The 27860-nt window shown below is 60.6% G+C and overlaps 3 protein-coding genes across 3 annotated transcripts; all 3 read left to right on the top strand.

The window, feature by feature from the left end:
- Positions 1-213: 213 nt before the first annotated feature.
- LOC306956378 (methanethiol oxidase-like) lies at positions 214-6195 on the top strand (the record flags this gene model as incomplete). Its single annotated transcript, XM_079550982.1, has 12 exons — positions 214-280; positions 1437-1490; positions 2842-2954; positions 3031-3216; positions 3311-3431; positions 3586-3768; positions 4349-4527; positions 4926-5004; positions 5085-5206; positions 5282-5374; positions 5833-5951; positions 6033-6195. The coding sequence occupies 12 exons, from the start codon at positions 214-216 to the stop codon at positions 6193-6195; spliced, it is 1479 nt and encodes a 492-aa protein (XP_079407108.1).
- Positions 6196-7519: 1324 nt separating this feature from the next.
- On the top strand, positions 7520-10682 carry RFX5 (regulatory factor X5; the record flags this gene model as incomplete). The annotated part of the gene is made up of 9 exons (XM_079550959.1): positions 7520-7638; positions 7883-7916; positions 8208-8290; positions 8359-8484; positions 8731-8851; positions 8977-9054; positions 9223-9427; positions 9558-9655; positions 9861-10682. 9 exons carry the CDS (start codon positions 7520-7522, stop codon positions 10680-10682), a joined length of 1686 nt encoding a protein of 561 aa, XP_079407085.1.
- Positions 10683-15130: 4448 nt separating this feature from the next.
- PI4KB (phosphatidylinositol 4-kinase beta) lies at positions 15131-26672 on the top strand (the record flags this gene model as incomplete). Its single annotated transcript, XM_079550957.1, has 11 exons — positions 15131-16066; positions 20113-20157; positions 22865-23092; positions 23213-23440; positions 24042-24151; positions 24294-24398; positions 24895-25018; positions 25101-25366; positions 25560-25692; positions 26198-26318; positions 26491-26672. The coding sequence occupies 11 exons, from the start codon at positions 15131-15133 to the stop codon at positions 26670-26672; spliced, it is 2478 nt and encodes an 825-aa protein (XP_079407083.1).
- Between the last annotated feature and the right edge of the window lie 1188 nt (positions 26673-27860).

Genomic DNA, 27860 nt, shown 5'->3' with positions numbered 1-27860 from the left:
GCCACCACCATTTGCCCTCCGTCTGTGGGAGGAGAGAAGGTTCTGAAATACTTCCCCGCACGTTTCCAGTGCTGCCCCGGTGCCTCCCACACCCTGGGGCGTGGGGATCCTCCCTCGGTGTCCTTTTCACACCAGCCCTCTCCCCATTGCTCTCCCTATATATTGGAGCCCCGTGGAGACGCGTCTCCTCACCGACGTGCTCTGGGCAGCAGCATGCAGGCAGAATCAGCTCCTTCCATTCCCCACCAGAAGATGACGTCCAGCACAGCCTCCAGCTCTGGTAAGTGACCTCTCCGTGCATGCAAGGCTGTGGTGGTTGGCTGCCTGCTCGGCTCTGCGGTCCTTCAAATCTCCTCCTGGAAGTTCTGCTCCTGGGACGCTCTGAAAGCATAAAGCTTTCCACACATGGGGATGAGTGTGGTGTTTTCTCTGCCTGGAGACGGATCCTTTTCTCCTCTGCCAGGTAGCATTTAGGCACACTGATAATTAAAAGCATTCTAACTTCTTTTTGTCCGCTTATTCCCACTTTTATGCACCTGTAACAAACTGTGCTGTGCGTTGGCAGGGAGCCCTCAATGCAAAGTTTGGGTTTGGTGGGGCATTTTCTGCAGGGGAAGGGAGAAGGGGTGGCTCCACAATGCTCCGGGTAAGGAACAGCAGCCCCATGCCCTGTGCTTCCCGCAGAACGTGCTGTCCTCAGGGAGAAAACCTTCAAAAGCAAACATGAAACTGAGTCAGCAAAGCTGCGTTGTGAGGTTTGATGGTTGTGGGTTCTCTCCCTCTCCTCAGGCTCACCATCCTAAACGGGGAAGATCAGAAACAAAGAATCACAGAATCCTTTGAGCTGGGAGGGGCTCTTAAAGGCCATCTGGTCTCACCCCACTGCGATGAACAGGGCAAGGTCCCTTCCACCCAAACCTCTTCTATGGTTTTATGGTTCTGAGGATGATCTGCAAGGACCCTTCCAATCCAACCATCCCATGGTTGACCTTTAAGGACCCTCCCAACTCAACCATCCCATGGATGATCATTAAGGTCACAGAATCGTTTGAGTTGGAAGGGACCCTTGAAGTCTGTCCAGCCCAATCCCACACAGTAAGCAGGGACATCCTCAGCTCCATTGGGTGCTCTGCACCCCGTCCACCTGATCTTTAACACCTCTTGGAGGGATCCTTTTGGAGGCGCTGGGTCTGGGGACTTCTTTGGGCGCATGTGGGCATCCTGGTTCACTCTGGATGCCCATCTTCATCTTTGGAGGCCTCACTGGTGGGTGATGGAGGGCCACCACCTGCCTTGCCTGGGGCTGATGTGGTCCCACTGCCGCAGGGGATACTCTCAGACCACAGTGGCTCCAATGAGGCACTTGGCCTTTGCCAAAAGGGCTTTCAAATCTCTCACTGCCACCTATTTTCCATTCCTTCTTGTTTCCAACGCAGCCCGGTGTGGAGCGTGCGGTCCCGGCTACGCCTCTCCCTTGGACGCCATGAAAGGTGAGTGCATTGCGTGGGGCTGTGGGGACCAGCCCTGTGCTGGCTGAGGGTGAAGGTGAAGATGAGAGCAGTGCTTTCAAGATCAATGAGCTCCATCCACGGAGGAGGTTCCCAGCAGGAGCCAGGGAAGCATTTGTCTGGGGCCAAGCCTCAGTTGCATCACGGTGTCAGAATTTTTCAGACTTCAGAATAGCTTGGGATGGGTCACAACCTGCACAGAGCCACCCAAGGCTGCGCAGGGCAGAACCCAGAGGGAACGCGGTGCTGCTGCGGCCCCTCTCAGATCTGCAGGGAGTGGAGAAGGCTGGAGGGGAATTCTGGATTTTCCAGACACCCTCCGGAGCACGGCGTCAGCTCTGCTCCTGGTGACTGCTCAGAACCTCCTGCAGTAAAATCCGCCCTCCCAGGCTGTTTGCTCGGGAACTTTGCTTGGAAATCCTTCTGGCTGCACTGCCAGAACTGTGAGCTCTCGTGTGAAGAGCTCAAGGAAAGCATCACCTGCTGCAGTCCCTCCCTTAATCCTCCCTTAATCCTTTGTGCTACGCAAGCACAGCTCCGAAACCTCACTCCTGGAGTTTGGTGCTGCTCCGTGACTCCCATCCCGAAATACCTTTCAGCAAAGCAAACAACAGCAAAGGACTGAGTGCTTAAAGACTGATAAAGGGGTGATAAAGGCACGGTGTTGAAAAGGCAGCAGCTATTGCTGCTTTGGATCAGCTCCAGGCTCCCAGATCACCTCTCCCTGTTTTCCACCTCTTTCTCCTCCTCAGCATTTCTCAGACCAGTTCCACCCCCTCGCTTTGCTTTGCTCAGTCAGCACTTTTTGACATGGTGCCACCCCTGCAGGGCGAGGAGCCGGTGGGGTCGGGGTGCTGGGGGTCACCACACTCTGCCTGGGAACCCAGCAGGGCTTCACTGCTCAGTGGGATCTTTGTGCCCTTGGCTTCAGCCTGGCGAGAGTTCCACCTTTCCACTCCTCATGTATTTTTAAGGCTTGATGGAAATGGTGGAAATGAGACACGCAGAATCATAGAACACCTTGAGCTGGAAGGGACCCCATAGAATATCCCAAGTTGGAAGGGACCCAGTGAGTTGGGATCATCGAGTCCAACTCCTGGCTCCACACAGCACCACCCGAAAATCACAGCCTATGCATGAGAACACAGCGTGCTTTGGTTCATGGGACTGGTGGAGCGACCCACGGCCATGGCAATCCATAGGGAGGAGGATACCCCAAACCCAATGAGCCCAGCTCCCCCGGGGCAGCCATCTCCAGCCCCAGGCATGCAGGGATGTGGGAATCCGGCTGTTCCTGCAGACGCCTTTGCAAGCCATGTTTCCATCTCAAAAGGTCCGCGGGAGGAGATTGTGTACGTGCCCTGCATCTACAGGAACACTGGCAGGGGGAAACCCGACTTTCTGGCCACCGTGGATGTTGACCCCAAATCTCCGCACTATAGCCAGGTACCAGACGCTTCACCTCAGTGCTGAACGGGTGGCAGCGGCTGACCCTCCGTGTGAGTGGGACTGGGCTTTGCAGGTGATCCACCGCCTGCCCATGCCCAACCTGGGGGATGAGCTGCACCACTCGGGCTGGAACACCTGCAGCAGCTGCTTTGGGGACACCACCAAGAAGAGGAACCGCCTGATCCTCCCCAGCCTGATCTCCTCCCGCATCTACGTGGTGGATGTGGGGACCGACCCCCGAGCTCCCAGGCTCTTCAAGGTATGTTGGAGGCGGTGCTGGGACCACCAGCCCTGCGAGCCTCACGAGTGCCACATCACCAGGGAGAGCTCATGGAGCGAGTGAAATCCTGCAGGTCATCAATCCGGAGGACGTCTTCTGGCAGTGTGACCTGGGCTACCTGCACACCTCCCACTGCCTGGGCAGCGGAGAGGTGATGATCAGCACGCTGGGAGACCCGGCCGGCAATGGGAAAGGTATGGGGCCGGGTGAGCAGTCCCACGTCCAGCACCATCCCAAGATGTCTGCAGCACCCTGCTCCATATTTTGTTATCTTAGAACACAACCTGGGTGTTATCTTAGTTCACCTGGGTGGTTTCCTCACTACCAAGGCGTTTGGTTTTGCTGCAGGTGGCTTCGTTCTGTTGGATGCAGAGACCTTCGACATCAAGGGGAACTGGGAGAAGGGCGACAAGAACCCGCCGATGGGTTACGACTTCTGGTACCAACCGCGCCACAACGTCCTGATCAGCACTGAGTGGGGAATCCCCAAGTGCCTGGGATACGGGTTTAACCCAAATGACCTGAAGAAAGGTGAGGAAACTGCTGTTGCAGTACTCCAGGAGAGGTGCTGAGCAGCACTGCCATGAGGCCAAATTTCAGCCCTTTTCTGCCAATTCAGTGGACATGGAGCAAATTGAGACAGCCTGCTTGCTGTCTTGCACACAAATTCCCACAGCTCACTTGGATTTAAAACACAGACAACACAGGTTGGATTTCAGCAGTGGGGATGAGGGATGAACCCCAGCTCAGCTCAACACCTCCACTGGTGTCCCTGCCCTTCAGGCCTCCTCCTAACGAGGATCTTCCCTGGTGGGACCCAGCAGGAGCAACGTAGATGTGGCTCTTCAGCCCATGGTTCGGTTGGCGTGGTGGTGATGGGTCAACCACCACGTCGAGATCGTCAGGTCCACCACGGGTTGATGTCCTTGAAGGTCGTCGCCCACCTTACTGAGTCTATAAAGACTGTGATTTCAGAGGCTTTTCCCAACCTTAACAACTCTGTGATTCTGTCATCTGTGCTGGGGGCCATTGGGGCTCACCTGGGTCCACGGCACATCTGTGGTGGCCCCGCTCCCCACAGCACCCCTCAGAACCCCCTGCCCCCTCACAGGGCGCTACGGCCGCCGCCTGAACGTGTGGGACTGGACGACCCACACCTACGTGCAGGCCATCGACGTGGGTGAGGATGCAGCACCGCTGGAGATTCGCTTCCTGCACAACCCCGACGCGGCCGAGGGCTTCGTGGGCTGCACCATCAGCAGCGCCATCCACCGCTTCTACAAGACGGAGGTACGTGCTGGGAGGATGCTGCCCTGCACCGGGATGCCATCCAGGCTGCAGTTGCAGGACCTGTTCTGACCAGCAGTGGTTTATGTTGGGACAACGGGATTTGGAGGATTTAAACCTTGGTTGTGGATTTATACAATGTGAGCAATGCTCTCAGTGCTTATTGTGCGTAACAACAAACCGGGCGAGGAGAACCTCTTTGCCCAAACCAGTTAATCCAGTTGGAAAGACAGACAGGTTCCAGGCCCCACAGCCCTGCCTCAGGTCCTGGCTCCTCTGCTGGCCCTATAGAGCCAGGCGCGAGCTTTGCATCCCTCTGCTGCACGCACACATGGCGTCCCCCACCCTGGGGTCTTCTCCTGCCCACTCTGAGCCCTGTGGGGCCGCACTCTGTCCTGCAGTGTGGTGACTGGGCAGCTGAGAAGGTGATCCAGGTCCCTAGCAAGAAGGTGGAGGGCTGGCTGCTCCCAGACATGCCAGGTGAGTGTTTCCCCACGAGCTGCTGTGTGCCCGCTGCCCGCCGCGCCGCTCGTGTGCAACTGTGCCGTGCCATCCCCAAGGCTTCATCACCGACATCCTCATCTCGCTGGACGACAGGTTCCTCTACTTCAGCAACTGGATACACGGGGATGTCCGTCAGTATGACATCTCTGACACCCGCAGGCCCAGGCTGGTGGGACAGGTGAGGCAGCAGCTCGCCCCATTGCCTGGGGGCAGATGGGTCGAGTGCCACCACCATGCCACCTCTCTCTTGCAGGTCTTTGTGGGGGGCAGCATCTCCAAGGGAGGGCCCGTGGTCGTGCTCAGAGATGAGGAGCTGCAGAGCCAGCCGGAGCCCTTTGTCATCCAGGTGAGCACTTTGCTCTTCCCACCTCCATCTTGAGCCTCCAGCTACGTGGGGCTGTGGTGGTGAGGATGGGGAACACCCAATTCCCCTGGTTCTGCATCCAGTGAGATGACATCATGGCTGGGTGGCAAGGCTCTGCTGGCTTTCCACTGTGTCCCATGGGACAACAGCATGGTTGGGTGGCAAGGGCTCCATGCTCTCCTCCACGTTTCCCATGGGATGACACCGTGGCCAAGTGAAAGGTTCTGGTGGTTCTCCACCGCATCCCATGGGATGACGCCATGATTGAGGTGGCACAGTTTTCTACCACGGGACCCACGGGAAGACAGCGAGGCCCCGTGGTGAGGTCCTGGTTATGCTCCACCATGTCCTATGGGACAACGCCACAGTCGGGCACAGAGGACCCTCTGGTTCCGCTTCACCATCCGCTGCTCACTGCGCCTCCCCTCCACCTCCCGCAGGGCAAGAAGGTGCCGGGGGGCCCTCAGATGATCCAGCTCAGCCTGGACGGGAAGCGGCTCTACGTCACCACGTCGCTGTACAGCGCCTGGGACCGGCAGTTCTACCCCGACCTCATCAGGTGGGAGCGGCTGGGCGTCCGACCGCGGCGCTCACTGCCGCTGGAGGGGCTGTGCCCCCTGACCCCCAGTGCCCCCTGCAGGGACGGCTCCGTCATGCTGCAGATCGACGTGGACACGGAGAGGGGCGGTTTGAGCGTCAACCGCGACTTCCTGGTGGATTTCGGGAAGGAGCCGGGAGGGCCCTGCATGGCACACGAGATGCGCTACCCCGGCGGGGATTGCACCTCTGACATTTGGGTTTAGGGCCGCCCGCCGCCACCTCCCATTGACGGGTGCTGCCCCACAGCGGTGCTGAGGGCACAGCTGGATAAAGAAGCTCAAGGTCCACGGCTGTGCTCACCCAAAAGCTTCCTGTGCCCCACACAATGCATCCCATCCCCTACACCCCACATCCTCTATCATGCATTTTGCACCCATGCCCCACATCCCACACCTGCATCCCAGCCCACCCTGCAGCCCTGGGGTCCCCCCCGTGCCAACAGAGGGTGCAGCGATCAACCCTGAGCACCCCACAATAAAGCAGAGACCTCTGCACCAGAACTCCCTCATCTGCATCCTTTTTTCTACTTCTGTTCGCCCTCCAAAAGCTGAGCCCTGTTGCTGTGCATGCACACACTGCCAGCTCAGCCTGCACGCACGGTGCACACACGCGCACTGTGCTGCACACACACTGCAGGTGTGCACGTGCTGCACACTGCACACGTTGCTGTACACACGTTGCTCGCACACTGCGCACACTGCATGCACACCGTACACACGCTGCTCGCACTCTGCACGCATATTGCACGCACGCTGCACGCACACCGCTCGTTTACCCCCACATCCCCTCCCTCCACTCCACCAATCAGGAGCTGTTGCTAGGCAGACTTCAGCTCGAGCGCCGCCACTCAGCAGCGCAGCCCCGCTTGTATCCGGGTAGGACAGCCGCTAGCAGCCAATCACATTAAAGCACGGCGCAGTATCCGGGCAGATCTGCGGCGCCACAGCCAATCAGAAAAAAGCTGCCGGCGGCCCGACGAGGGGCGCAGCACTTTCGGTTCCCGGTGCGCGGGGAGGCGGCGGCACGAGGAGGAGCGGGACGGGACGGGGCAGAGCAGAGCCCGCAGGTGGGTGCGGGCCGGGGGGCGCAGCGCGGCTGGGGTCGCGGTCACCGCTGCAGTCCCCGCGCCTTCGGGTCCCCCCGTCCGCCGGGAGCTGCTGGCTCCGGGGGTCCCTGCTGTCCCCCCACCCTGCTGTCCCCCGTTCCCATGTCCCATGTTCCCACCCCCCGTCCCCACCCCTCTGTGCCGTGGTGTCCCCCGTCCTCACATCCTTTATAGCCCGGTGTCCCCGTTCCCGTTTCCCATCCGTCCCCCCATTGCCGTCCCCGGCCCGTGCCGGGCTGCGCTGCCCGCTGTCCTCTTGCGTCCCGTCGCCCTGCTGCTGGTGACACGTCTCCGGGTGGGGACACCGGGGGCAGAGCCAACTCTGCGGGTACCAGTGGAGGATTTGGGCTCTGAGGGGCTCCCCTCCCCATTCTGGGGCTGAATTTCTTCATCCTCCCCCGCCCCCCCAGGATCCCAGTGCCATGGCCGACGAGGAGCTGAGCCCCCAGGCCACCAAGAAGGGCACTTTGTCACCCGGCGGCTCCCGGAGCGGCACAGCAGAGCCGGGCACGTTGCTGCAGAAACTGCGGGGCAACATCTCGTAAGGCTGCAGCGCCCTCCCGATAACCCGAGCGACCCAAACGGGGTCTGACTTCACAGGGGTGATGAATTTGTAGCCCCGTGGATGGAAGGGATGAGAGTCGGTGCCTTTTTTGGGTGGGAACATCGGTGCAGAGCTCCTCAGGAGCACAGCGGGACGCGGGCGGGGGTCCTCGGAGTGAGGCCATCCCGTGCCCTGATGCCTTCTCCTTGTCCCTTCTGTCCCTTCTGTCTGTCCCCTGCAGCAAAGCGGTGCAGAACAAAGTCGACGCCATCCTGGTGAGTGCCTCTGTGGGTGGGGGAGCGCCGCGTGCCCACCCCTCCATGATCCAAACCCCTCTTCCAGCCCCATTTCCCCAGTCCCATGTCCCATAGAGGTCAGGAGCTGCTCAGCCCCACATGGAGCAACCCCTGCTGTCCCCCCGGCCCCGTTTACCCCACGTGCAGGCTGTGCCCATGCTCACAAACCTTTGGCTTCAAATGCTCCATGAATGTTGGCTCTGTTTTGGATCCTTCACCTCTCTTTGTCTCCGGTCCCTCCTCCCCTCCGCTCGGACCCTTCGCCCATAGCAAGATGTCCAGAAGTTCTCCGACAGTGACAAGCTCTACCTCTACCTCCAGCTGCCGTCGGGACCGAGCCTGGGGGACAGGAGGTGGGTGCTGGGGGTCTGCCTCCCCGAGCCATCACCCCCATCTGCTCACTCCATGCCATCATTCCCAGCAGCAGCCTGGACCTGAGCTCACTGAGCACAGCTGAGTACATGCATGCCTGCAATTGGATCCGGAACCACCTGGAGGAGCACACAGACACCTGCCTGCCCAAGCAGGATGTCTACGATGCCTACAGGTGAGCAGAGCACATGGGGCTTGGTTTGGGGGCAGTGGGTGCTTGGAGTTGGTTGTGAATGGCCATGCTCAATGCAGGTCATCTATAACACCTACAGGTGAGCATGGTGGTGCCTCATGGAGCTCAGTTTGGGGTCAGGTGGCACTTGGGTTGGTTGGGAACGGCCGTGCCCAACAGCAGCTCTTGGAACACGGAATAGGAGCAGCAAGGAGGGGTCGGCAGCTCTGACCCACCCTCCCCCCCCAGGCAGTACTGCGATAATCTCTGCTGCCGCCCTCTGAGCGCTGCCAACTTTGGGAAGATCATCCGGGAGATCTTCCCCAACATCAAGGCCAGAAGGCTGGGAGGCCGCGGGCAATCGAAATATCCTTTTGTCGTGATGGGTCTCCATGCAGCAGGCAGCGTTGGTGGCTCCTGGTGCTGTGCGTGGGGTCGGTGCACAGTCAGCTGTCCCAGATGTGTTTTGTTGCCCCTTAACCCCAACACACGTACTGCTACAGCGGCATCCGGAGGAAGACGGTGGTCAGCCTGCCGCCGCTGCCCAGTCTGGACCTCAAGGTGGCAGAGACTGTAAGTCCTCCATGCCGGTCCGTGTTCTGCCTCTTTGGGATACGCTCAAAGGAGTGGGGCAGGAGGATGCATTCCCGTGGGGCGAGCGAGGGTTGAGCTCTGCTCTGTCCCCATACAGTGGTGACGGTGGCGTTGTTGGCCCCGTTGGTGATGTTGGTGTCCCACCAGCAGCACACGGAGCTGACAGACCTGGTGCAGTCCTACACCAGCGAGGTGATGGAAGCGGCCTGTGCCCTGACCTGCGACTGGGCTGAGAAGATCCTCAAACGTTCCTTCAACAACATCGTGGAGGTGGCGCAGTTCCTCATCCAGCAGCACATCATCAGCTCCCGCTCGGCCCGCGCCGACCTCGTCATGGCCATGGTGGTCTCAGGTGGGCCGATGGGGGACCCTAACGGGTGTCCCCGTGGGGTGTGGAGTTTAGTGGCTGTGGGGGTGGCTTTGGGCACTGTCCCCACTCAGTGGGGCTCTTCCCCACCTCACGTCTCACTGCGTGTCCCCAGAGAGCACAGAGAAGGCCCATCGTGATGGCCGCTCTCCTCCACTGTCCAAGAGGAATGGCCTGGAGGCCTCGGAGGGAGGCGAGCGGAGCCTGGCACAGGTGAGGCCACGTGGGACACGATGCCCCCCATCCGCTGCTGTCCCCCATCCCCAGCTGTCTCTGTCTTGTATCCCCTGTCCCTATAGACCTGTCCTCCTCGTGTCCCTGTCCCCATGTCTCTGCTTTCTTTATGTCCCCATCCTTGTGTCCCACATCCCCTGGTGTCCCACCATATCCACGTCTCACACTGCATCCACACCCACAGACCAAGAAGGACAGCGTCCCCAAGGCCACCATCCCACCACGTCCTGACAAGAAGAAGCCCCCAGAGCCGCCCCGGCCACCGAGCAGCCCCCAGGTGAACGCGCTGATGGCCCGTTTGCCCCTTCTCCTCCCCCGAGTCCCACCCGGCCCCACAGCCGTGTGCTCTTCTCCTCCAGTCCTGGCCCCCAAGCTGACAGCCGCCCCACTGGGGGGCACCGTGAAGGTGGCCGTCCCGCTGCCCCCCGGGCTCAACGTGCTGCTGCCCGGCGTGGCCGTGCCTGCAGCTGACAGCCCCCGCGGAGCGGCCCCTGATGGCCCCCCGGGCTCAGCCCAGCGTCCTGTGGCCACCAAGCGGTCCCCAGAGGTGGCCCATGAGGCCGGGGCCAAACGCAGGCGTGGGCGGCCGAGGAAGAGGATGGAGGAGGAGGAAGGAGGTGTGGGGTCACCGGGTCGCACCGGGGATGCGGCCGAGGGGACGGATGTGGGGCCTGAGCGCTGTGACAGCACACACGGAGGTGACCGTGGGCACAGAGAAGGCAATGCCCATGGAGGTGACCGTGGGCACAGAGGTGACAGTGGCCATGGAGGTGACGGTGCCCATGGAGGTGACATCACAGATGGCGCAGTGGGGATGTCCCCAACCCAAGTGAGTGTCATCCAGGACGGCCGTGGGCTGCAGGAGGAGGAGACTCTGAGCGTGGCACCGGGTGGCAGCGGGGTCACAGGAGAGGACAGTAATGACACTGCGCTGTGTGGGGATGGATGTGGAGCCGGGACGGAGCCAACAGCCCCACATGGCCCTGTGTTCCCGGGGGGCACATAGGGACCCACTGCTGGAAGCGGGGTGTCCTCATCACCGCATGTCGCTGTCACCTGCCATTAAACACTGAGCGCTGTGCGTCCGCCTGTCTGTGTGTCACCAGGACGGGGGGTGGGGGCATTATTGGTGTCATTGTCCCCTGAATGTCACCATCCCCAGGTGTCACCATCCCTGGAATGTCACTGGGTGTCACCTCACTGTCCCGGGGGTTCACAGTTTCCTGAGTGTCACCATCAGGGTGACATTGTCCATGTGGTGCCATTGTCCAAACAAGGAATCATAGAATCATAGAATGTCACCCTCCCTTTAGTAGCGCCATCCCTGGGGTGGCACGGAGTCTCATGGGGACACACGGCATTGGTGGGGCACAGGATGGCAGCTGCGTGCCTCAGTTTCCCCTCTGGGTCCAACAATAGCGCCCAAAGGGGTGATTTGAGGTGAAAAACGGCGGATTCAGTGAAACCCGGAGCTCCACGCTGTTCTGCCCTCAGGCCCCGCCCCCTTTTAGCCATACCCCACCGCCCCGCCCATCTCCGTTTGGTCACGCCCCCGGCCACGCCTCCCAATAGCCCCGCCCGCCATCGGCCCCGCCCCTCTCCCCTAACCACGCCTCCCGATTGGTCACGCCTCCATCGCGCACCATCCCTCCGGGCCGACAGGGGGCGCTGTGTGCTTTTGTCCCGCCCCGCCCGGCCCCGCCCCGTCCCGTCCCGTCAGGCGGCGCCGCGGGCAGCCCGGGCCGCCGGGGCCTGCGCTGCCTCCGCCGCCGCCTTCCGCCGGGCCCAGCGCTGCTTCCCCGACCCGAGCGGCTCCGGAGAGCGCCGCGGAGGCCGAATCGTTCGGTTCGGGGCCCTTTCCCGGAGCACCGAGAGCGTTCGGCTCAGGATGAGCCGCCCCGGGAGCCCCGCGCGGCCGCCCCGGAGCTCCGCACCGCCGCCCCGCGGGTCCGCAGCGCTGCAGGTGGGGCGGGGGGGGTCGGGAGGCCGTGGGGAGGAAATGGGGCGGCCGGGGCTGTGGGGTCCCTTCAGCACTGCCGGCCTGAGCTCCGTAAGGACCCAGCCGTGCTGTGCTCCCGTGGTTCTGTGATCTTTGAGGACCTTCCAGCCCAGCCGAGCTGTGGTCCCACTGTTCTGTGATCTTTGAGGACCCTTCCACCCCATCCTATCACCCCATGCAAACAGATGTGTTGGCAGCAGGGCTGGCTGTGAGGATCCCCAGTGCTCCCTTCCCAGCCCTGCAGTTCTATGATTAATGCTCAGGTCCAAGGCAGCTGTGATCACAGGGAGGAGGGGGCTCCCACTGTGGCCGTAGGGCTGTTATTTGTAATGCAGGGTGAGCCACGTGTGCTGCGTGAGGGCTGAATCTGCTTCAGCTGCGAGCAAAGCGTGGTTGGCAGTGTGTCCACAGCAGTGCTGGGGCTCTGGGAAGGGGATTTCAGGCCTGAAAGAGGAAGCAGCCTCCCCAGAGGGATCTGTTTGCTGCCGCTTTGGTGCAGAGTGCTGCTGTGAGCTGAGTGGATCCTGGCACCTCATGCCTCAGTTTCTCCAGCCCTTCAGCTCGCTGGCACCGCAGGGAGCGCAGAGCTGCTCTGCCTCTCTCCAAACCCTCCCGAAGGCACAGTGAGATGCGGAGGGCCATCAGCTCTGAGCAAAACAAAAAGTACCGCGGCGTAATAGAGACCAGATGTCTTGGTGAGACTTCATCCCGCGCTCCTGGTGCTTTGCCAGGGCCAATATTTCTTATTCAAGTCAGGCAGGAGAGAGACTTGGCTTTCCTGTGGAGGCACAGCTCCGCTCCAGCCGAGCTCCCTTTGCTTTTGTCCCTTCTCGAAGGAGCTGCGCTGAAGCCGCTGCCTCGACTGCTTCTGTGCTCATAGGAGCTTCCTTTTATTTTGTGTTTAATCACTGACTTCAGCACAGTTCCACCAGAGAGAAACTTGGCCTGCTGCGGCTGTGGGTGGAGGATGAGCCACAGAACTGGGCTCAGCCTGTTCTCCAGGCTGCGTCGCTTTGTTGTGCGGAGCCGATGGGGCTTTTCCTCTCTGGTGAGACCCGTTTGGAACGGGGGAGATTGGGGAGGGATGCAGCACATTGGAACACGTTGAGCAAACGGTGACGTGAGCCCCAGAAAAATGCAGAGAGGTGAATTCCCTCCGTGGGGATTTTGGGACACGTGTCTGTGATGGAGCTGGGATGGTGCGGGGAGGCCAAGGAGCGAACCTGAAGCGCAGAGCACTGATTGCAAAGCACAGAGGTAACCCTGCAGCCCTGGGGTGGATTTGTGGGCTGTGTGCAGTGCTTTAATCCAAGTTTAACCCACTCAGCATTTGCAGATCTCTGCCCAGCTGCGTCTCCTTGGGCGCAAGGCTGCGTGCGCGGCGGAGGAGCAAACCTTGCGCTCCTGGTTGACGTGGGAAAGGATTTGGGAATCGGGGCTGTGGTTGTAGTGACTGTTTTGAAGTGTGGTCACCTGGAAATGGTGGAGAGAAGTGATGTCAGTGGGCTTCAGTGCTTTTAATCCGGTCCTGCCTTCACCGTGAGCGCTGGGCTGGTTTAGTGCCCAGCACTGCTGCACAAACAGTGCCCAGGAGCAGCGTGGGGACTCCCGCAGGACAGGGCTGTCTGACTGCAAACAGTGACAGTGCTGACAGTTTCACTCCGGGTGTTGGGACGTGGCTGACGTGTGTCCCTCTGTGCGGGGCAGGAGCCCACCTGGGAGCACAGCGCCTGCTGCGCTGAGCTCTGACCCCAAGGACGGGTTGCTTTGGGTCACCCCAAGAGCACAGCTCTCCTGGGACTCCTTTCTTTCCTGCTCTTTCCTTCTCCAAAGGAGGTTTCTCAGATCCTGTCTGCACTGTGCTGTGGGTTCTCCCTTTTGCCTGAGTGGTGCTAATTTAAAAATTGGGTTGTTTGGGTTTTCACGGCCTCACCAAGAAGGAAGAACAACTTCCTTGTGCTTGCCGGGTCTTTAGGATCTAATGACCACAACTATTCGAGGCATGCGGGATTTGGACCGAAGGGAATGGCAGGCACAGAGGAAAATGCGGTGTCGTGCTGCTGTGAAAGATGCCATTCATATCGATTCCGACTGCTGAACTTTGGTCGGGTTCCTTTACCCTGCTGCTGCGCTTTGGGGACAGGAGGAGGAAGTTGGCATGCGCCCCGGCTCGGGGCTGGCCTGTCGGGGCCGGTGCTGTGCTGTCATCAGCCCGGCCCTCACCCCCACCCACCGTCCTGGTGCCTCGGTGGGACAAGGCTTAAAGCCGCCGGTGCTCCCGGCTCAGGCGCTGGGTGGTGGCATGGGAAACGGTGACTGCGGGAGGGGAACCGAGGGCAGGATTCTCCCACTGCCTTGGGGCGATGGGACAGCGGAGGGAATGGGGTTGGGACAGAGCTGTTGGGAGCGGCGCCGCGGTGCCGGGTCTCTGCTGGATCTTTGTGGGGCGTCCCTGTGCTCCTCCTCGAGGGCTTATGCTGCTCCGCTGTAATCGCCTGCAGAAGTAATCAGATAACACAAGGTCATTCCATTAGCGGGGAATTACCTCGTTGCAGGAACCTCCTGGTGCAATTTCTGGAGCACAGCTGGGCCGAGGGTCGCATGGAAGCAGCAAATATTTCATTGAGCAACTCCTCCAAAGGCTCTCATTTTTCCCACTGTGCTGAATGGGGAAAGCAGGAGGGAATCATCAATCTGCTCACAGTGCTCCGTGCTCTCCTGCAGGCTGTGAGCTGCGGGGATGTTATGGCAGTGTTAGCAGGCTGCTTCTCTTGGCATTGCCATCATTCTGGCTGGTTTTCTGCAGGGATGCCCCGCTGCTCTTGTTATCAAGATAGGAAACCAGAAGGTGCGCTCAGTCCCTCGTTTATCTCGCTTTTAAATCGTCTTTAAGCACTAACGATTGGCAAGGATGTGTCATCCAGGCTTTAGTGCCTGGACTTTGAGAGCAGGGACCTTGCAGCAATAAAACCCTTCGTTGCTGCCCTGGCAGTGCGGGTTGGGCACTCAGGAGCTTTTCCCTTTGGTGTTGATCCCACTGGAAGCTGAAGGAGTGGAAGCAGGGTGAGCAGGACGGCCTCCAGCACTGCGGGGTCCCTTCACTGCCTGCTGAGCACCCTGGTTCTTCCTTTCCCCTTCTCTTTCTCTTTTTGGCTTGCTCGGGTTTTTTTATTGTCATGGTAACAGAGATTTGGTGTCGTGGCTCAGAGATGCACACAGCTCTCTCCAGCCTGGGTGGGCACCAGGAAGACCCTCAGAACCCACTGGCTGCCTCCATGGGCACATCCTGCACCGATGGAGGCTGTCGGTTTGCCCCAGTGCTCCTCTCAGCTCTTGGGCAGGACCCTCACCCTGGGAGCTCCGTCCTGCGCAGTGGAAGCTGCATCCCTAACCGCATTTTTTTGTCTCTTTTCCTTATTTTTTCCAGCTCTGAAAGGTGCAGGTCCACCACTGCTATGGGAGACTCCATCGCAGACCCAGCGCGAGGGAGCGGCGTGGAGCCCGGCTGCGTGCCGCAGGGCAACGGGGCGGCCCTCAGCGTCATCACCGAGGGCGTCGGGGAGCTGGCAGTCATCGACCCCGAGGTGGCCAAGAAGGCCTGCGAGGAGGTCCTGGAGAAGGTGAAGCTGATGCACGGCGTCTCCTCGGACAGCCCGACCGACGCGGGCGATGGCGGCGAGGCGGAGCGCGGCCTGCGGGCTGCCGGGGATCTGGCCAACGGGGAGCTGGTGGAGGGCTGTGAGATCCGCTGCTTGGACGATCTGCCCAGCACGGCCTCCAGGATCCAGGAGGAGGAGGATGAGACCGCGGCCAACACGGTGAGGACGGCCCGGAAGCGGCAGAAGAACAACTCGGCGAAGCAGTCCTGGCTCCTGCGGCTCTTTGAATCCAAACTCTTTGATATCTCCATGGCCATTTCATACCTGTACAATTCAAAGGAACCCGGCGTGCAGGCTTACATTGGAAATAGGTTGTTCTGCTTTAGGAACGAGGACGTGGACTTCTACCTGCCGCAGCTGCTCAATATGTACATTCACATGGACGAGGATGTGGGGGACGCCATCAAGCCCTACATCGTGCACCGCTGCCGGCAGAGCATCAACTTCTCCCTGCAGTGCGCGCTGCTGCTGGGCGCCTACTCGTCCGACATGCACATCTCCACCCAGCGGCACTCCCGAGGGACCAAGCTGCGGAAGCTCATCCTCTCGGACGAGTTGAAGCCAGCTCACAGGAAGAGGGAGCTGCCTTCGCTGAGCCCGGCGCCCGACGTGGGGCTGTCCCCTTCCAAAAGGACTCACCAGAGGTCCAAGTCGGACGCCACGGTGACCATCAGCCTGAGCAGCAATCTGAAGCGCACAGCCAGCAACCCCAAAGTGGAGAGCGAGGAGGAGGTAATGTTGGGGCTCCCCAGAACTCGGCCTGGGGGGGGGCGCCCGTAGGGGCGTGCTTGAGCCGTCGGTCCTCATCCCGCAGCTCCTCTGCTGAGGGATTTTGGTCCTGCTTGCTGCGATGGAGTTGTGATTCCTCTGTTAACATTCATGTGAAGGAGAGTCCGGCTCTGGCGACAGCAGGGGTCTGGGTGCCCACCTGGGTCAGTTTGGGCTCCCTGCGGCCCCTCAGCCCCAAATGCTTCACCTCCCCAGCCCTGCAGCTCACCAGGCTCATCCCTGCCCTGCTGAGCTCTCCGTGGGGTTCATCAGGGCGGGATGTGCAGGCAGAGTTCCTCTTAAATTTCATTTCCGTGGGTTGAGAAGACGCTGCTGTATCTGGAGGCGCTTTGTGGGTGTGGGAGTGCCGCTCCTCTGCGTTCGTTCAAGGAAGCAGAGGCTCCAAAGGGGGAATTTTCCTGGTGCAACGGGAAGGGAGGATGTGTGATGGCTTCTCAGATAAGGCAGAGAGCTGGATGGGGAGAGTGAGCTGCTTCCTACGCTGCTGAGCTCCCACTCCACTCAGCAGCCAAGCTGATGTCTCTGTTTTGATTGCTGTTGGAAATCTGATTTCCTCCTTGTTGCAGCCGGCTGGGGCTTGGCAATGCTGGACAGGCTCTGGGCAGCTGAGGGCTGTGAGCTGTGCTGATGGACGGGCCGTGGTGGTTGCCCCGTTCAGAACAGGCTGGTGATGGCTGGTGGGGCTGACGTGGCCTCTCCCCATCTGTGGGGCACACGGACCCCATCCCAGGCTGCCCCTTCCTGGGCTGCTGATGCTGGCAGCCGCCCTCCCTGTCTGGACACAGGGATCTTGTGGTGCTTTTGCAACAGTGGAGGATTTCTTGGCTTCCCTGCCTCGTCTGAGATTCCCTCTGTTGTCAGTCACTGCAGGGGCCACGTGCTTTCGTTGCCTGCACGAAACTCGGGGTCGGTGTGTTTGGAAATGGATATGAAAGTTACAGGGCTGCAGAGCTTCGGTCAGAGGGCTGGAAGTGCTATGTCTGATTGAGGCCAGGCTGAAACCCTCCCAGCTCTGGGGCACGAGGCGTTTGGGGCTGGCTGAGCAAATTGATCGTCCCCATCTTTCCCCCTTCGTGGTCGTAAAGCAGTGGCTGTGGGAGGCAGGACGTGCCGAGGTCCTGTGCTCACACTGACTGCAGATGCCTGAGAAATGGGAACCGAAGCTTTTCATAAATGATGGATGAAAGCAGCTCGGAGAATGGTTTCTCTTGGCAGTGTTGCTTTGAAACACGTTTCGATCTCACGGCCACACAGGCTGTTTAAGTGCTGTGCAGCAGTGGGGACGGTCGAGGTGCTGTCAGAGCTTCCCTGATCTCTGAACACCCCGGCCTTGTGCTGAGCAGTGCTGCTCTGTGTGCTGCTGTCCCACTGCTCAGCCTGCTGCTGGGGCTGCGCTCCGGGCCGGGCCTGTCTGCGTGTGTATCTTAGGGCTGATCCCTGGTGTGAATTCCAGCAAATGTGGGGTTGCTTCCACCTGCAAGGGGTTTCCCTCAGTCCGGAGCACCAGCAGGCAGGGTCACAGCAGGACCAGCGCTTCGTTGTTCTCCATCTTCCCTGAGCCAAATGAACCACAGCACCTCGGCCACACTTGATGCCTTCAGACCCTTCTGTGACTGCACGCAGTCCCTCATCTCCCATCGGTATTGCACCTCTTCTGTCCCCCATTTCACACCTCTGGGTCTGCGTGGCTCCATGGTGCAGCCTCTGGGATCCGCTCTTCCTTTCCCCATGGCTGCTCACAGCTGCAGCAATTTGTTTCTAACAAACAGTTCCCTCTGCTGAGATCTCTGTGTTCACTTCACACTGCATAACCACAGCAGCAGGAGAGGTTTTGTGACACGTTTGTGCTGTGGTTCTCAGTCTCCACCAGCTCCCATCTGCAGCACCATTTCGTACTCTGGTTCTGATGCTGCAAATTTCTTTTCCTTTGCTGCTTTTCAATTAACACAAAGGTAGAGGAGGCAGAAGCCATCACTGGGGACCTCACAGAACATCCCCAATCGGAAGGGACCCGCAGGGACCACCGAGCCCCCCCCCGGCCCTGCGCAGGACCCCCAAACCCCGTGTCTGAGATCAGTGTCCGAATGCTTTGATGCTGATTTTTCCACTGGGGAACCTGAGAGCCCAAGGGAGATGAGCTGCCGTAACCCGAGCTGAGTTAATGGGCAGAGGAGCGCTGGTGAGAGCTGGGTGGTGGGCAGTGGGAGGGGATGTGGTGGGCAGTGGGAGGGGATGCCGCGTGCAGGGGCTGGGGATGCAGCGCTGCGTGGTGCGGCCCCGTCTGGAGCTCCCCCAGCCCAGAGCTGCAGTGCCTGCAGGCGGGGCGCGGCGTGTGAACGGCGCTCGGCTCAACCGGTTCCACGAGGCGAGCAGAGGGGAAAAACGTTCATTAGGAAGCTGCTAATTGAATAACCGGTTAAGAATCTAGGTTGGCTGCGGGAGGGAGCTCCTCCGGTGCCAGCGGGGCTGGGGCTGCTGCAGGTCGCCGTGTTGGAGGAGCAGAGCTCTCGCGCGGCGCTGGGGCTGAGCGGGGCTTTGCGGGGCTTTTTTTGTTTGTTTTTCTTTTTAGCAGCCACATCAGCAGCCGGGTTTGTGTGCAAAGCTGCGTGCAAAGCTGCGTGCAAAGCTGTCTGCGTCGGCATTTCTGCTCCGATTCGCCCGTCGCTCGGAATGGGAAGCGTTGCTAGGAGGCTGCGCTCCCTCCGCTTGCTCCTCCCTGCCCGCGGATCCCCTTTGAACGCCTCTCTGGCACCACGCGGCTGTGGGCTGCGGCCTTTTGCCCCTGAAGCGGCGCCTTTGGCGGTGCTGCTGGAAACGCCCCCTCTGGTGGAGCTCCTTTCCCAGCAGAGCTCCTTGGTTGCCCCGCAGCTTCCCTCTGGGGACGGGAACCCGCAGCAGGGTTAACGCTGCAACACCGCGAGCGTTACTGCTGGGCCCTCCAGAGCTCGGGGCCTTGGCTTCCTTTCTCCATCATCTTTCCTGCGCTGTCCTTTTGGCTTTGGGACGTCGGTCCCGTGGCCGTGGTGGCAGCAGCAACCGTAGGGTCTGTGATCCAACTTTGGCTGCCCTGCTTGTTTGTCTTGGAGGTGAAACCCGCAGTGCGCAGCTGGTGGGGCAACGGGCTCCTGAGCTTCCTTTCGCTTTCGTTTTTTTAAGACGCAGACTGTTGCCATCCATAGCAACCAGGAGGGTTTGTTGCTTGGTTTCTCCATCGGCACGGAGGTCCTCTGCAGGGGGTTTGTGGAAGCGAAGGTGCTGTGGGCTGAGCTGCACCGAGCTCTGTTTTCAAACGCTTTTTGGGCTCCGTGTCCCAAATTCACGCCAGGAGCCGACAGCTCAGTGCCTCCAAAGCTCCGATGGGAGGCACCTGGCAGCCCCACCATGCAGGTTGTGTTTTCCGTGCTCCATTTGCCAACAAATTGTGATGGTTTTTTCCCTCCATGAGCCTTGCTGGGGCTTAGCACCGTTGTAGGGTTGTTTGCAGTCACAAGGAAGCTATTAATTTGAACACTGTTATTGCTTACGGTGAGATTAAGCCTGATGGAATTAGCATTTCCCTGTAATTAATGCGCTCACAACGATCTGTTTGTTCCTTTTTGGGAGGAGAACATTAAAACCCATCACTGAGAGTGGGGGGGGGGGAGAAGCGCCGCCATCACCTCTTTTTGTGTGCAATGAATGGATGTGGGGCGGAGTGGGGGGAGCAGAGGGTGGAGGAGAGCTTGGAAGGACGAGGAAGGGGAAACCATGTTGGTTGTTCTGTTGGTTTGTGTTGGCTTTTCTGGACGCCAGCCCTGGGGTTTGGAGCCCGGAGTGGAAGGCAGCAGTGATGCAATGGGGGGCCAAGCAAAACGAAAGAAATGCAAAGTGACGGTGATGAACCTGGAGCTAAACTACTGCTTTTTCTCCTCCTCCCCCTCCTTCCTCTCTCTGACCGCGCTGCCACCACCCAAAAACGGCCACCAAAACCCCTTCCATCCATTTCCCAGGAGCTCTCCTCGAGTACGGAAAGCCTTGATAACTCATTCTGTTCCGTAAGTGGTTTTGTTCTGCTCCTGGGCCCTCCGTCCTACAGCAGCATTTCCTCTGCCCCCCACCCCCTCCAGACCCCACATAACCGCTGCCCCCAGCGTGGCACCAAAGGCTTTCTGCCCGTTTGGGCATCAAACAAACCCAGACCGGGGGTTGGACCTGGCTGCTCCAAACAAAGTGGGCCCAGCCGTGGGGCTGTGGGCTCCCCTCCTGCTGAGCTGTGAGTCCTGCCCCTCCACGCGCTGCCCTTGGCGCCGCAGCGTTAGCAGACAAAGAGGAAATGCTGTTTTCCTTGAATTTGTCCTTTTCCGAAAAACGAAAACTCCTCTGCCAGCCGGGGTTTCATCTGCTTCTTCCACGGATCGTTTCCTCCCCTCTTTGCGTTGCACTCTGGGCTGTTGATCAACCCCAGCACCTCCAGCAGAGCCTCCTTTTGCTGTGAGCCTTCTTTCAGTTCCGAGCCAATTGCATCTTTCTCATTCACACCATCCTCCTCCTCCCTGCGTTCCCTGTTTGGGATTTACAGTGGGATCCCAAGATGTAGTCCATGATCAAATCCATTGCCCTGGGCAGCAGCACGCGGTGCCTCACAGACCTGCAGCCCTCAGGGATTGGGGTGGGGGGGGAAGGGGCTGGGGGGGACCCGGCACCTCACCTGGGCTCCCATCCCCTCCCAGCTCCTTGTGTTCCTCTTTGCTGAGAGCAGGAGGAAAACCTGCAGCAGAGCTGTGCCCCCCCACCCTGCTCAGACGTGGGCTCTCCTCTCTGGGGCTTTGTTTCCAGGTTGGATATTAGGAAATATTTCTGCTCCAGAAGAGCAGAGGTGCATTGGAAGTGGAGGGGGGAGGTCATCACATGCAGAATGGCAGAGATGTGGCACTTGGGGACGTGGGGGGGGGCTGGGGTGATGAGTTGGGATCTGAACGATCTGTTCCAACCTCAGTGGTGCTGCAGTTGGGCAGCGTGGGGTGAGTGGGGACGCACTGGGTGGTCCTGGAGGTCTTTTCCAACCCTAATGGCTCTGTGCTCCTATTTAGGGGCATGGATGGTGGGCATGGGGGGGATGGGTTGGGTTGGACGTGATGTCCTGAGGGATCTTCTCCAACCTCAGTGACCCTGTGAGTGGGCAGGGGGGTTGGGGTGGGTGATGGTTGGCTGTGATGAGCTTGGCGGTCTTTTCCAACCTCAGAGATCCATGGGATCTCCTCCATCTCTGCGTTTTGAGGCACAGCAGGAGGTGAGGAGTCCGCGTGAGAGGCTGGGAGGGAGGTGGGGGGTGGGCTGATAGCACTGTATCTGCCCTCCCTTTGCTTTTCAGGGTTGGTGCCAGCCCTGCAGCCCTGGGTGGCCGTGGCCAATAGCAGGAGCACCCGCGGCCAGGAAAGCTTTCCTTCCAGGCTGTGCAAGCCCTGCTGCTTTATCTCAAGCAGAAGTGCAGCCACCTGGGCTCTTTGCAAGTGTTTATCCCAAATTTATGAATGGGGAAGGATGGGGGACCCACAGCTGGTCGGCTCATCCTCAACACATGAGGGGGGCGGCGAGCTCACAGGATGCAACATCTTGGGCTGGCAGCTGCATTTGGAGGACCGGGGGCAGAGCCTCATCTCAATCCCATTAATGCCAAGTAGTGCTGAGCTGGGGATGCGCTCGGAGCAGAGGGGCTGGGGAAGGCCGGCCTTGGCCACGTGTTCGTGGTCGGAGGAGCTGAGAGCGGAAGGTTTCCAAGCAGAACGTGGGGGGGGGGGGCTGGGGGCGGTGCGGTGCGGTGCTCCGGCACTGGGGGACGGTGCTGTGGGAGGAGCAGGGCTGGGAGTGCTGGGGAAGCAGATGGGCCTCTGCTGGACCTGCACGGATTGGTCCCAGCCTGGACGGGGAGGGCTTTGCACGACGGCAGCGGGGGGCGCTGCCTGGTCCCAAATGGGACCCGCGGGGTGGGCGCAACCCCAACCCCCAGCTGTGCAGCCTGGAGTGCAGACGTTCCGTAGCAGAGCGGTGGGAGAGGAAGGGAAGCGGTGCTGGAAGGAGCAGAGCATCAGCTCTGTGCTGAAATGGGATCCGGTGGAGCAGGCGGCCCCGCAGGCTGTGGAAGTGCTGCAGCCTTGGGCAGCGCTGGGCTGAGCCCCGGCTGGGGGGTTTTGGACGTGGACTACACCGCACTCCCACTTCCCCTCCCAAAGGGAACAAACGGTGCTGCTCTTCTTTCACCATTCCTTTCTTCTGCTCTCCGCCGTTTTCCATTTTGTTGCCTTCTCTCTCGCCCTGCAGCTTGTTGCATGTGCATTTCCTGCATGGTTGTGCAGTGAGCACGTGTGCGAGTTTGATCCTGCATTTCTCGTGGCAAAAAATCAGCCGTTCATCGCTCCTTGTGCCGATCGGAAGTTTGTCTTTCAAAGGCAGCCCTTTGCCTGCGGGGCCGCAAAGCTGCACTTCACTCTGTGCCAAATGATCGGGGCTGAGAAACCGAGGGGGCTCAGAGCCGAGCCGCGTGGGACCCCGGAGCTGTGGGGTGGACGTGGGGATCGCTGGACTCCAGGAGGGGGTTCCAGCTGCGCGGTGGGAGGGGGAGGCGTCGCGGTCGCCCCGTACAGGAGGCAGGGGTGGGCAGAGCCGCGTTCCCTCCGGAGCCCGTCCCGGGCTCGGAGCCGCCGGCGGAGCGAGCAGCACCCCCAGCCCGCCGCCCCTCACGCCGCGCCCTCCTTCCCCCCGCAGCCCGTCAGGCTCGCTCCCGAGCGGGAGTTCATCAAATCCCTGATGGCCATCGGGAAGCGCCTGGCCACGCTGCCCACCAAAGAGCAGAAGACGCAGCGGCTCATCTCCGAGCTGTCGCTGCTCAACCACAAGCTGCCCGCGCGCGCCTGGCTGCCCACGGCCGGCTTCGAGCACCACGTGGTCCGGGTGCCGCACACGCAGGCGGTGGTGCTGAACTCCAAGGACAAGGTGAGCTGGGCAGCGCGGGTTTCGGCTCCAAAACGCCCCGCTCTGCTCTGCCTTCGTCCCGTGAGGCCGAGGGTGGCTCTGCGCGCCCGCCGCCCTGTAACGCCGCTTTGCTTCCCCCAGGCGCCCTATTTAATCTACGTGGAAGTGCTTGAATGTGACAATTTCGACACGGCGAATGTCCCAGCCAGGATCCCTGAGAACCGCATCCGGAGCACGCGGTCCGCCGAGAACCTCCCCGAGTGCGGGATCACGGCCGAGCAAAGGACCAGCAGCTTCACCACCGTCCCCAACTACGACAACGACGACGAGGCGTGGTCTGTGGACGACATCGTGGAGCTGCAGGTGGAGGTGAGGCCGTGCTGCAGGCAGGGCTCCCGTCCTTCCCATCCGCGTGCTGTCCAGAGAGACCCCGCCGTGCGGCCAGGAGAACCGCCTGAGGGTCGGCAGAGCCAGTGCAGTGTGTGGGTCACCACGGCCTCTGCTGTGACTGCAGGGTGGAATGGAAGGATGAAGTGCAGCCCTGCTGAAAGGACCTAGGGGCAGTGGCGCAGGTGGCGCAGGTTGCCCAGGGAGGTGGCGCCCCACTCCTTGCAGCCCCCCATGGTCCGGCTGGTGGGCCGTGAGCTCTGATGGAGCTGTGGGCGTCCCTGTTCGTCGCAGGGGAGTTGGATGAAATGCCCTTTCAGGGTCCCTTCCGACCCAAACCGTTCTGTGATTCTGTGACCTTAATGGTCCGCAGAACCATGGGACGGTTGGGTTGGAAGAGTCTTTGAAGGTCAGCCTCAGAACCATACAAGTAGTTTGGGTCAGAGGGACCTTGTCCCTGCTCATCACAAGGGTGGGACCACACGGCCTTTAAGGGCCCCTTCCATCTCAAAGCACTCTGTGGCTCTGTGGGTTGCTGTCCCGAGGTCACACAGGCACTAACAGCAGCCCCCTCCCCTCCCAGCTGCCAGAAATCCACACCAACAGCTGCGACAACATCTCCCAGTTCTCTGTGGACAGCATCACCAGCCAGGAGAGCCGCGAGCCGGTGTTCATCGCTGCCGGGGACATCAGGTGAGGTCCCAGCGTTGTGTCCCGGGGAGGCGGTGGGGCTGAGCCCCGTGGGACCCCTCCAAAGCCCTTTGAGCCTTTGAGGGGCTGTGGGGGTCGCATGACGGCGCTGTGCTGCTGACCCCCACCCCGCTCTGTCCCGCAGGCGGCGGCTCTCGGAGCAGCTGGCTCACACCCCCACCTCCTTCAGGAGGGACCCCGAGGACCCATCCGCTGTCGCCCTCAAGGAGCCGTGGCAGGAGAAAGTCAGGTAGGATGGGGGTCTGCGTGGGAGGGGCACGTGGTGATGTGAGATCGATCCTCCTGAGCCTGCAGCCGACTCCAGACCTGGTGCGTGGGAGCAGAAGAGCAGGAGGGAGAAAATCCCTCTGATTTGCTGTCCCTGGGCAGAGCTCGGAGGGGCTTTGCGGGTATTTATAGGCTCCTGCTGTGTCAGGGCGTTTTGGCCCAGCCCCAAAATAAATCCTTTGTGTTCCTGGCCTTGGAATCGTATGTCCAGTCCCCACTGCACAGATGTGGGCGTTTTCTGGGGGGACTCAGGAGCTCCTTCCTTTCCACTCCTCTCCATGATGCCCTGTGGCACAGGGGAGCTCACCCTGAGGTTGGCTGAGGCTCGTTGGCCATCAGAACTGGCCCGGAGCTCATTCTGCTGCAGTTCCGGTGGGGTGGAGGCTCTCCTTTCCCCCGCACCCCCACCAGACCACCTCACTGCCCCCTCCCACCGTGACTTCACGTTTCTCCCGCAGGCGGATCAGGGAAGGGTCCCCATATGGACACCTCCCCTCCTGGCGCCTCCTCTCCGTCATCGTGAAGTGTGGGGACGACCTGCGGCAGGAGCTGCTCGCCTTCCAGGTCCTCAAGCAGCTGCAGGTGAGGAGGGACGGATGGGGCCATGGGAGGCCCTCCTTTCCCCCCCAGCTGCAGTGCTGAGGTTTCCCCTCTTTCCCCACAGTCCATCTGGGAGCAGGAGCGCGTCCCGCTCTGGATCAAGCCATACAAAATCCTCGTCATCTCCGCCGACAGCGGCATGATTGAGCCGGTGGTGAACGCCGTTTCCATCCACCAAATCAAGAAGCAATCCCTGCTGTCGCTGCTGGATTACTTCCTGCAGGAGCACGGCAGCTACAACACCGAGTCCTTCCTGACAGCACAGAGGAACTTTGTGCAGAGCTGCGCCGGCTACTGCCTGGTGTGCTACCTGCTGCAGGTCAAGGACAGGTGGGTCCCGCAGTGAGCAGGGGTGCAGAGACGCCGTGGGGGGCTGAGGCCAACGCCGTGGGGTCACGGTGCTGTCGGTGCCGTATCCTGGGATTCGCTCCGTGCACAGAGGGCGAATTTGGGAGCGGAGGTGGCAGCGCCTGCCCCGCTCTGAGCATGCAGAGTTTCACGGAGCCTTTCCCCTCCCGCTCAGGCACAACGGGAACATCCTGCTGGATGCAGACGGACACATCATCCACATCGACTTCGGGTTCATCCTTTCCAGCTCCCCCAGGAACCTCGGCTTCGAGACGTCCGCCTTTAAACTCACCACGGAGTTCGTGGATGTGAGTGAGCGATGCTCCCAAGGGCTGACAGCTGCAAGTGTAAACCGGCTCCAGATGGAGCTCTGTGCAGCGTGGGTTCACTGGTAGTGGTCAAATGGCACGACCCTGTGGAGACCTCCGTGGTCAAACTGATGGGCTGTGAGTGCTGATGGAGCTGCGGGATCCCCGTTCACTGCAGGGGATGAGATGACCTTTAATGGTTTCCAGTGCAGACAATCCTGTCGTTCTGTGACCTTGACGATCACCCACAGAACCGCGGGATGGTTGGGCTGCAAAGATCCTGAAAGATCAACCTCAGAACCGTGGAACCATAGGAACGGTTCGGGCTGAAGGGACTTTATCCCTGTCCTTGGTGGGGTGGGACCGAGTGGCCTCTAAAGGTCCCTTCCGACCCAAGCCATTCTCGGGCGCTGTGAAATTCCCCCATGATCCCGGTGTTCTGTGCCATCGCTCTGGCCCAGCAGCGCTGCTCCCTGCCCTCCGCTCACTGCGTTCTGCCCTGCAGGTGATGGGGGGCCCAGACGGGGACATGTTCAACTACTACAAGATGCTGATGCTGCAGGGGCTGATCGCTGCACGGAAGCACATGGATAAAGTGGTGCAGATCGTGGAGATCATGCAGCAAGGTGAGGGGGGGGCCGCCCTGGGGCTGTCCTGCTGATCGCCAGCCTCACGGAGCCCAGCCCTGTCCCCACGTCGGTGGCACGGCCCTGCAGGCTGAGCACAGAGCAGATCCCCCCCTGTGCCCTCAGTGGAGCCCTGCGGGGTCCCCCCCCCTCACCCTCCTCTCGCCCCCAGGCTCGCAGCTCCCCTGCTTCCACGGCTCCAGCACCATCCGCAACCTGAAGGAGCGCTTCCACATGAACATGACGGAGGAGCAGCTGCAGCTGCTGGTGGAGCAGATGGTGGACGGCAGCATGCGCTCCATCACCACCAAACTGTACGACGGCTTCCAGTACCTCACCAATGGCATCATGTGAGCGCAGCCCCCCTGTGGGGACGTGGGACCCCTTCCTGGGGACGGCCCTTCTGCTTTGGGGGTCTTTTTCTTCTGTGTTGAGGGACTCCTAAGAATAAGAACACAAAACGGAGCGGAAAAATCCCTCCTTGTGCGAATGGGAGTGAAAATGGGCACACGGGGCGCGTGGGGGCGTGGGCTGCACTGTCCCTGTGGGGCTGGGGGGCTGCAGAGGGCTGCAGGGCGGTGGGGAGCGCTCCCGAAAAACACTGATGGGGTCGGGGGGGTGAATGGGTCTGACCCCCACCAGTGAGTGCCAGCAGTGCTGCGTGGAGGTGAATCCCAACAGCCCCATCCCTGCATGTGCCCCCACGCAGCTCCTGTGGGGGTCCCTGTAGGCCCCTTCCTTTGGTCCCCCCTCTCAATGGCCCCATCCTGCGCTCCCACTGCAGCCCCTCACCGTGGGGTCCCGCTGGGGCCGATGCCCACCTGGGCCCCCCACCCCCTCACTCTCCTTCCCAGTTTTTTGTGTGGTTGGTTTTTTTTGGACTCTGTTCCCCCCTTTGGGGACTGTGAAGTGTTTCTCCCCCCTCCCACAATAACGTCGGTGGCTGCTTTGCCCCCCCAGACCGTCTGGCCCCACAGCAGCAGTGGGATGGGGTCCGGGCAGCACTGAACCCCCTGAAGGAGTGAAGGAAATGGGGATTCCTGCTCTATATGGGGGCAGTGCTGCTGACCCACAGTTGCTCCCTTACAGCCCCACTGCCCCAATCCCCCATGTCTGTAGGGCCGTCCCCCTCCCTCCATCCCCCTCTGTTCTTTCAGCACTAATTATTTGTCACGGTGATTATTTCGCATTAAAAAAACAAAACCAACAGAAGCTCAAACCCACCCAACCATTCTTGTATCGCAGCGTTGTGTTCCCACGGCCGCGCGGTGGGGAAATGCCCCCATTGCACCACAGACCTCACGAGGGACCCCCACTGCTGGGGCGAAAGAGGGCTCAGAGCAGGGGGGACTCCTTGGGAGGCGCTCAGCTCTGCTATGGGGCACTGTGCCCTGTTTTGGGGTACCCAGCCCCCTTTTGGGGTATGCAGACCCACTTGGGGGGGGGCACCGAGCTCCATTTTGGGGCACTCAGCATGATTTTGGGGCAGCATCGCCTCGTTTTGGGACCGGGCCAGGGGCAGCCGCGCGCTGGGAGCCCCCC

The sequence above is a fragment of the Tetrao urogallus genome (genome assembly GCF_951394365.1).
Source record: "Tetrao urogallus genome assembly, contig: SUPER_28_unloc_2, whole genome shotgun sequence".
NCBI lineage: Eukaryota > Metazoa > Chordata > Aves > Galliformes > Phasianidae > Tetrao > Tetrao urogallus.
Note: the sequence above shows the minus strand (reverse complement) of the source record. Positions and strands in the feature narration are given on the sequence as shown.